General features: G+C 42.4%; 1 protein-coding gene across 1 annotated transcript; it reads left to right on the top strand.

Annotated features, from left to right (window-relative positions):
- Positions 1–5,531: 5,531 nt before the first annotated feature.
- rnf182 (ring finger protein 182) lies at positions 5,532–6,395 on the top strand. The gene has a single exon (XM_040143801.1). The coding sequence runs from the start codon at positions 5,532–5,534 to the stop codon at positions 6,393–6,395; it is 864 nt and encodes a 287-aa protein (XP_039999735.1).
- Positions 6,396–10,232: the final 3,837 nt, after the last annotated feature.

The following is a 10,232-nucleotide window of genomic DNA, read 5'->3' as shown; positions in this document are numbered from 1 at the left end:
CCTCCAGCAGAGATCGGTGTCAAGTTAGACGGAGGGCTACGACAGTACTTCCGGTGGTCCGTTTTCAAAATAAAGCTCGCCGGGAGAACTGTGATGGACAACAGAAGGCACTGATCTGGCGACTTGGGTAGAACCGCAGGGGTAAAAATGTGAACACAAGTAGGAGTCTAAACATAATGCATCCAACATAATGCATCCAACAATGCAATTTTTGATGAATTTTTTTCCAGGTGGAATAATAAACACAGCTTTTGGTCATTAGTGCTTGGAAGTGACTACCTAGTGGGAATTAAGTTAGACTGTCCCATTTCATTCTTTGCAATTGACACCCCCGGAAGTAAAGTAAAGAAGAATACTAACTGCTGAAATTTTATTAAATTTCATTTCAGTGACTTGTAATGCTACTTTTTTCTCCTCTTTTCTTTTGTGCCTTTACTGTGAAAGACAAAACCGCCGCACTTCCCATCTCTTTCAGTCCAGTTCTGTCTGACTAGATGCAGCTGCTTGTTTTGTTGTGGTTCAGGTCATTGACGTCAGGTGTGTGTGTGTGTGTGTGTGTGTGTGTGTGTGTGTGTGTGTGTGTGTGTGTGTGTGTGTGTGTGTGTGTGTGTGTGTGTGTGTGCAGATTTAGTATGATGTCATTGGTCTGTGTTATACAGCTATCTCTACACATCACATACTATTTCTATAAAATACTAAAGGAGGAGTGAAACTACATATAAACCTGCATTAACGAGGATTTCTGGTACTAAAAAGGAATCAAATGACTGTTTCGTGTCAAACTTGGGCTCTTCTGCTCCTCTACGGAGCTTTTAGCCTCTTTAAGCTCGTCATTTATGATACACAAGTCTGCGCTAGACAGCAGACGGACAAAGTTTGCGGCGAGAAATCCAGCAGGTTAGTAGGCCGAGATGTTTCTCTCCTGAGTTCAGGGAGCGCAAACCGGAGCTAAACAAGCTGTGAATATCGGACTTCCATTCATCGGTAATGTCGCTCCGTCTTTGCTGGATATTGTAAATGGGCAACCGTCCGTCAACGTGTCTGCCGGGGCAGCTTTACGAGCAGATCGGCAAAATCAGGGCTGTTTTGTCTGCCCCCTAGTGGTCACAAATCACTTCCTGCAGCTCTAAACAGAACTCCTCACAATTACGGTACGATGTTAACGACACAGTAAAGACGCATTTATCAGTACACTAAATGTGACCGTGTTTGGGATCTCTAAATAGATATAACTGGGTGTGGATTTTGTAATCACTGTGGTGTATCGGTTCGAATATAACGAGAAGTTTTCTGGTGCTTGACCAGCGGGCTGGTTTACAGTCGGTGTGTATGGGGTTTCCAGAATAAGACAGATATAAGAATAGGCGAACAGAAATATCACTGTAATTAACCATAATATAATAACAATATAAATTCAGTTAGTTTTTCACACTAAGAAATAAACAACAAGCCTGCAAATACTGTTAATGCAAGTTACAATGAGAATACAGCTGAGTCACATGTTGCCGTCTAGTAAAGGTACACGTATTAAAACACCCACCCATCCGATAGTTACAACCAAGGTACAAACGCTAAGCTTAGTTACACAGTAATTGACGCACATACCCTCCTATACAGCCAGGAAAACCCATTTTTATCCTAAACGTGTCCATCAAACTTTCTGGAGATGAACTAAACAAGCCAATTTACCAATTAACACTCAGGGGAGCTGATTGGCTCATGGCACGCTAGTATAAATGCTGTCCAATTACTGGAGTCCAGTTACTGCAGCAGCGCTTTCATGGCGATTTTGGCTGGGAGCAGTTTTTTCGCTTATTTGCTGAGCTCACCACTTTATCGCTGACTTTGTTATCTTGATTTTTGTGGGCGGCTGTGGCTCAGGAGGTAGAGCGGAAGGTCGGTGGTTCGATCCCCGGCTCCTCCAGTCCGAATGACGACGTGTCCTTGGAACCCCGAATTGCCCCCAGTGTGTGTTTGTGTGTGTGTGTTTAGAAAACACCATATGTATAGAAAGGAGCGCTGTACGAATGTGTCCGTGAATGGGTGAATGTGGCATTTAGAGTGAAGCGCTTTGAGCGGTCGATAAGACTAGAAAAGCGCCATATAAGAGCAGTCCGTTTATCATTTACCATTAAAGCTTCATAAAAAAACTTGCTACCTAACAGTTAGTTAAACTATTCTTTTCTTTGTTTTAGCATTTTCCGGGGCTTGTTACCACTAGGTTGGCTGTGAGAGACCCAGTATCACTCTGTTGTCATCGGAATAAACGACCGGCTGGAGCCAAAAAGTGACGGTTTGTGCCTGATTCATCGCACGGTGCGAGAGAGCGTAAACAACTGCTACACAGGAGGCAGTGTGTATCAGGTATGGGGTGGTGACCAACGCTGTGCACACACTATGATGACCGAAGCCAAGTACAACAATGAGCATAACTGTGGTCGCAAATGTTCCATTTTGAATGTGCCAAATTGCCAAACTCAATTCAATTTGCACTATGAGACCAGCCCAAACATGAACATGCACTACCTGCATTCACAGAGGCCATCAAAACTGGCTTAGTTACAAACTTTGAGATCATTGTATAAGGCTATTGTTAGTTGTAATGGGCAATTGTCTTTTTATTTTTGACATTTTATTGACTAAACCCTTCATAAGGCAAACAAACTATCGGTTACATGAATGCAGCCTGTGTGAGAGACTGCAGACTGGGCCACTTGCCACACACAATGGAGTCAGAATGCACCCGTCTTGGGGAGTAACAGAGAAACTAAGGACTACAAAGAGATGATGACCCATTTTGCCGCCGCCTGCACTGTTTCTGGACCCGAATCAAGATCAGAGCTCAGTGCCAAACAGTGATCTCCAACAATGACCTGCTCCACTTTCCCCTGCCAGGGCCACTCCTTCACGCCACACCAGACCACCAATTCTGACACATATTCACATCCACAGGCCCGTTCTCCACGCACCCTCGCAGCTGTTTTGAAAGGTAACAAACATTTCTTTTCTTGGATATTTTAAGGATCAGCTGTGGACTGTAGTTGGGTAGTTTGATTTTGATTCGCTTGTAGCCACGACCAAAACATTAACTTTGACCAAAATCGCGGACCTTAGGTTCAACCAGGTTAGTGTGATATCACACTATGGCTAAGTTACAAATGTTTTTTTTAATGCAAACATATTATTTTTCATTTAAATCCTTGTGGTTTTATTTAAAACAGCAGGTCCCATGTATACATATGACTCATAAGAGACATATGAGTGTTTTCTAATCTACCATCTCTATAGTTAAGGGTTTGGTTATGTTTAGGAAACTAGACGTGCTTGGGTAAGGTTTGGGAAAGATTGCCTTTATGGATGAAAACAAACCAGTGTTGACTGTCGGTAGGATACAAACCACACTTTCTACTTTTTACACCCGACCATCCACCCCAACTTATCCGCCTAAGAGGTTTCGCGGCGGCGTAACATCGTCACACACCATCTGCCTTTGCCATTGAGAGAGGATGGTCATTATTCACATGACCACAAGAGGGCACTTATAAAGATAATGGACCATCTCCATTAAAATGGTATCACAGAAGGAGGATCACATGGACGTTGATGAGTTTTCTACAGGTTTGGAACAGTACCTAAATTCTTTTTTAGGTCGTTGAAGGCCCGGTCAATATTTTTTCTTATTGATCATTATGCAATAACAGATTTATTTTCTTTTTTGGCCACTTGGGAGCAGCAGAAACAAGTTGTGAAAACAACACTTACAGGAATCACTTAGGAAGCAACACAATCATTCATTTTGAGCGCTGTTTGCATCCACCTGATGAATGCAAGTCCAAAATTCCCTCTCTTTTAGCTCTGTTTTTGGTCTCCACCAACTCCTGAGAGAAAAATCTGGCTCTTAACTGTGAAATGCTCCACCATTTTCACCAGCTGGTCTCTGACTGTGTCTGTCTGCCTGTTTGCTGCTGAGCAGGTAGCGGACAGTGGCTATTTAGAGCTGTTCCTCTGAAAACATCTGCCTGCTGCGGCCAAAAACGATGCTATGAGAACGGTGAGAGTGAACCAGAACAGTAAAGTCGGGGTCCGGACAGATAAACAATGAGCTGAGACTCACTATAAAGCTCTCTAAAGCCGAGGGGAGCTGCAGATTCAGCTGATAATTCTCTATAGGTTCATCACTATGAGTTATCCCTTACACATTATCATTTGATATATTGTTATTGTAAAACTATCGATTATAGCCACTTTTAGTATTTTTAATTGATTATTATCGGACAAGAGTCTAAATTATATATAGAAAACCAGATTGTAATTCTGAGATTTTTGATGTGGGGCTGACGCATTTAATTGCATGTTAAAGTATCAGGAGTTTTACAAGAAGTTCCATAATGTAAAAATATATGTAAGAATATAGGAGGGGCCATGAAATTGATTTACCCGCAAATATTTGTTTTATGAAGACAAATAACAGGGTGATATGAAACACTGCACAAAGGAGGCATTCACACACACACACACACACACACACACACTTTCTCTCTCTCTCATACACACACACACACACAGACATACTGTCGCACTCATTCATTCATACGTTTTCAAGCATACAAACACAGAGTCAATACACACACAAACATAAACACAGAAACCCATTTACTGCAACCTCACACACACACACACACACACACACACACACACACACACACACACACACACACACACACACTTAAATAAAGTCATCCAGATACACACTCATTCATGATGTCTTGTACATACACACCCACACAGCATTAACAGAGCACCGTAGAAGTTAAAGAGGTTGTGTGTGTGTGTGTGTGTGTGTGTGTGTGTGTGTGTGTGTGTGTGCGCGTGCATTTGTCATGTGTGTGTCAGCCACTAATTGGACTGAGTTTCACTGAGCAACAAAAGATCAGGCTCGAAAATTCCAGCTCTGGTTTGTACAGGCTCTGCTTTGTTGTCCCTTCGCCTCTGTTTGTTCTCTTCTAATGCTGTGTTAACAGTTATCTCTCTCCCTTTCTCACCCTCTCCCTCTCTCACCCCCCTCCCCCTTCCCTGTCTCTATGTGTCTTTCTTTCAATCTCTCTCACTTTCTCTCTTTTTTCGTGCGGCCCATGAAAGGCTTTTTGCCCCAAACGAAGCTCAGTTACCCCAACTGCTCAGAGGCAGGCAAATCCCAGAGGCCAGAACTTGCGAGGTGCTTTTCACATTAACTCACAAATCTCTCTCTCTCTCTCTCACACACACACACACACACACACAGACACACACATACACACACACACACACACACACACACACACAAACACACACACACAAACACACACACACACACACACACTGCAGGAACCTGTTGAACAAACAAAATGAGCCCCAGACCTTCAGTGGAGTGGACCGTTGTCACCGTCTCCATCTATGGGAAACTTGCCGTCCCCCTCGGTGCTGAACCTGGACCTGGGCTTTTGGTTGGATTTTTCTGCTGATCTTGAGGCAGGATAAAGCTTGGGGATAGGATGATGATCGGGCTGCAAAGCACTGAGGATGGTGGCGGCGGCGGCGGCGGTGGTGGTTGTGGCCACACGGACATACTGAGCACTGAGGAGCTGGAGTGTAAGATCTGCTACTGCGCATACAACCTCGGGAGTCGCAGGCCAAAGGTGCTCGAGTGTTGCCACCGTCTGTGCGCTAAGTGCCTCGCGAAGATTCTGGATCTGGGTGAGTCGCCTCCCAACGCCGTGGTGTGCCCGTTCTGCCGCTACATCACCAGACTGCCAGGGGAGGCGGTGAGCAGTCTGCCAGATGACTGCAACCTGGCGGCGGCACTGGCCCTCCGAAGTAGGAATCAGAGGAACCTCCACTTCCACCAAGAGGTGCCCACAGAGCTGCTCCTCAGCCCTAGGCGCCTGAGCTCGCTGATGGGTAGCAATGGGATGTCCGCTTCCCCTGCCTCCTCCACTTCTTCCCCTACTACCTACTCCTCCATCCGAGGCTCCCCTAACTTTGTGGTCATCACCATCATGGAGCCTCCGCCGGCACCTTCCTCAAACCAGGACCTCCCCCACCAGCCACATGGATCTCACACATCAAACCGGGGCTACCGCTCATCCAGTCTCGACTCCATGGCGTCCATCACGCAGAGGTGGACGGTGTGGAACTGCGCGGCCCTCCTGTGCCAGACCTCGGCCCGGGCGCTGGTGTGGGTGCTGGGGCTTCTGTACTTCAGCTCGCTGCCCATGGGGGTTTACCTGCTCATCATGCAGAGGACAACGCTCGGGGTGCTGCTGGTGAGCCTGGTTCCGGCCAGCCTCGTCATGATCATGGTCTACGGATTCTGCCAGTGTATCTGCCATGAATTCTGGGACTGCATGCCACCATAATGAGTGCTGATGAATGGGCAATGGTTTGCTTTGAATATACTTGACAATAGATGTCCAGAATTCACTAATGGGGATGTTACTGTGTAACTGATCATGTGAACGTTTCCTTCAGTGGCAGAAAAGTGATCTTTTTCTTTATTGAAGAAAAGCACAAGAACGTTATGTACATTACAAATGGAGCTCACAGTTTGGGGATTTTTATTATTATACACGTTAATTTGTGCATTTTTTTTTTTTTAGCTTGATAGCCAACTAATTACCCAGTAGAGCTCAAAGTGACAGATTTAGCTAAAACTTTCGTGCCAATTCTGGAGGAATCTGCTAAATATTATACATAATACTGTTGTAGTGAGAAACCTGAAGGAATTTAAGGTGTTAATAATAACTGTCTCTGACACCTGTCGATCTAATTTGTGATCTAACAGTGGTTCTAAGCCTTTTCAGATTGTGTTACACCCATAACTGCATCAAATGTGAACTTTAACATCACAGAGTCCCGAGAGTTCTTGAAATCAAGATGAGCAGCAAGAGTGTTGTCAAATATGCACAAAAAAGAGAGATCGGTGGGTTTTCTCATCATGATAGAATCAAATGAGAGAGTTACAAAATTAAACATGATATACAGTCGTTTGATCCTGAAATAAATTGGCTGATATACCAGTGAATATTGTCATTGGTGATTTTTGTTAAAGCTCCAGAGCCCCTTTATACATGTCTTGTTTCTAGGTGCCATTCAACTTTTCCCTAATATTTAGAGATTTATGTCATGCGGCATTTGTCAGTTTAAGAAATTTTGGTTGTTTTTTTTTAGAGGAGAATCATGACACCAATAAAGCTAAAGAAAAACAAAAAAAAAACAGACCCTGCCATTGTGGTTCCACAAGAAGAGCATTCACATAAAGACCCAGGTTCAACCCCTGGCAGTCGGAGTGCGAAGCTGGGAAGCCAGTGAGGGATTACTCCTCTGTTGGTACAGTAGCTCCTCCTTGCCTATGTGAATGAGGAAAATTTGGGGGAAAAGAGTGCAGATTTTATGTTTTGTAACGAAAAAGCAACCGAAAGTTGTCAGACGATCTGCACCATTATGATTTTTGGATTGTTTCTTCTCTGACAAACACTGCAGACATATCAATCAATTGTATTCAGCTTTTGAAGGTTGTTCACTTTGTGAATATTTCTTTTGTTTTGAGGGGTTGCCGTTAAAGGACAGGTTCGCAGTCGTTCAAGTCTGCCCAAATGATTCCCCCTGTTCATGCTGACTATTAAGAGCTGTCTTTCTGCACTGTAAGTATTGGGGGCACAAAACCCGAGGTCTTTGTTCCATTCCAAAGTTTATCTGAAGTTAACATGAGGTTTCAGCGCTCGGTGTTAATCAGTTCATGTTGTTATCTTCCAGAGGTGCCATCTTTTTCAGTACAAATTCCAGCTTTGTGTTACTATCCCTCCTCCGCAGCCCAGTAAGGAAACACTATCATGGGGAAACACAAAGAGGAAATTCTGTACTAAAAAGAGTGTGAATTTAATTTTAGTAACTAAGTCTGCTTTATCTTTAGCTTCAGATAAACTTTGGAATATATTTGCGCAGAACGAGCACTGGAGCACTAGATTTTGTCCCCTATTGCTTCCATTGGAATCATGTTTGGAGGGGATATCTTAATGGGCAGTATGGACAGGAGGAACGATTACAACACGCAAGAACTCTTTCAGTGTACATATAGGTATTTGATTTTTGTATTGCATTGTTTTCAGACAGATTTCAAAAAATCTGTTTAAATAATTGTCAGTTTTCTACAAGAAAGCTTTTATTTTCATCAAGTATGATGAAAATCTTAATCATACTTGATGAAAACGATCACAAGCCTGTAATAATCTTTATTGGTAACACTTTGATTTAATTTCCACTATTTAGAATTTATATATGCATATATTGAGTTTTTATTAATGTATGTTTGGACACTCATATGTGGTGGCTGCTGTGTAAACAGATAATGTATGAAAATATAATAAAACAGTTGTCTACAATGTCAACAATGTCTAAGTTATAATTGTTAAATACTGTCCATTAATAAACACTTTAAAATGTCCTTGTAGCTGCTTACAACTACATTATAATGTGTTAAAAAAGCATGTGTTAAATGGTTTGTATACTACTTATAAACACTAAATAAGGGAACTTAAAGTAAAGTGTAACGTTTTAATTTTTATTTATAAAACACAAGTCGTAAAGTGCTTCACGCAAGGCAGCAAATTAAAATCAACAAATTATAAAAACATTACATTATATAATAAAACACATACAACTATTTGCAGCTATGTAAGATTAATTATTTTTAATTATTTTATGTTACATAGCAGTTTCAAGTAAATTAAAAGTTCAAATAAACTCAGGATGCTTTGGTGAAGCCACTATGTCCTGGTTTGAAAGCCTACCTCACTCGCTGTGGTGAGTTTGAGCCTGAACCACCAGAGGGTGCTGTGACAGCACTCCCCTTGCCTCCTCCCTTCTTTATGGGACGTCCTGCACATTTATCTATATCCACTGTCTTCGTTCCGTTCGTCAGTGCTTGTATTAAATGAGTGGAAATCGTTGGGATGATCCTCCACTGCGTCACAGAATTCCCTCTTGTCCCTGTCAATGAAAACAGAAATTCCAGTACATAAAAATAAATAAATAAATAAATAATCAGTGATGTTCCCGAGATCCAGATATGAAATGGCAGACAGAATCGCCTCTGCTTCAAATCACACTGAAGCTGTCTCTCTGTTATTGTCTGAACTGCAAAAGTCAGGGCCAGGATAACTCTCTGTGGGGCCTGGATCAAAATTGAGCTGTGGGTCCCCAGACCACCCCCTGTTACTCCCACTCTCTGTGTGTGTGTGTGTGTGTGTGTGTGTGTGTGTGTGTGTGTGTGTGTGTGTGTGTGTGTGTGTGTTGTATGTATCAGTTATAGAATATGCATTGTGTAGGAATGACAAATTGACATGATGCTAAATAAAGTGAAATAATAAAAGCTTTGAAACTGCATGTCGTGCCTCAAGATTACAGAAAAATGCTAGTATACCTTAAAGGTGCTCGGTAGAGTTTTTCCTGTTAACAAACAAAAGTTGTTTACATTCAGCGTTTTTCTCATCAAGACACACTGAATACGTGTGTGTCCTTAAAGTCTTACAAACGGTTTATTTAAACAGCGCTTTATGTAGCACAGGGGGGCCAGAGCTTAAAGATTACAAAGTGCTTCACAAAAAGTGAAAAAAACTTCTTAAAAAAAGTAAATCACATCACAACGTACACGCTACACACACCGACCAAAATATCACATAAATACCAGACAAGATATATCACCCATATTAAATCGAGTTATAAAAGCCTTTCAATAAAAATAAGTCGAAAGGCTCCAGCAGAATAGCGTAAAAACAGGGTACCGCGTTGTGCGCCTATGGTGCGTACAAACAAAGTGAGGACCCGCTCATAAAAACGTTGATCTATAGCAGTAGTGGTGGTCAGAAACTTCACAGGGTACCTTTAAAGATCCCATCATTTTAAGCTTGTGCTTTTAGTTGTGCACAGAGTATTACACAAAATAAGTCTACGATTAATCGAGTTACTACAAACACACCCCCCAGTGGACCTGGAGACTTCAGGCCCCGTGAGGGTCGGGGGCTTTGTAACACCAAAAAAAGATCATATCATTTGCAAAATAACATTTAGCCCTAAAAGCATGTAGAGGTAATGCCGAGGTACTGCACCTTGATCACGTTTCAAATAGATTTCCTGAGAAATGAGTCCTGTTATTTCTGATACTTAAGTGTAAATTCCAAAAGCCGTTTTGAACAGTG

The sequence above is a fragment of the Xiphias gladius genome, chromosome 14 (genome assembly GCF_016859285.1).
Source record: "Xiphias gladius isolate SHS-SW01 ecotype Sanya breed wild chromosome 14, ASM1685928v1, whole genome shotgun sequence".
Classification (NCBI taxonomy): Eukaryota; Metazoa; Chordata; class Actinopteri; order Istiophoriformes; family Xiphiidae; genus Xiphias; species Xiphias gladius.
The sequence above is the reverse complement of the archived record's forward strand: the minus strand, read 5'-3'. Positions and strand labels throughout refer to the sequence as shown.

Coding starts and splice junctions, on each gene's coding strand:
- rnf182 (XM_040143801.1), top strand. CDS start 5,532: ATGATGATCGGGCTGCAAAGCACTGAGGATGGTGGCGGCGGCGGCGGC.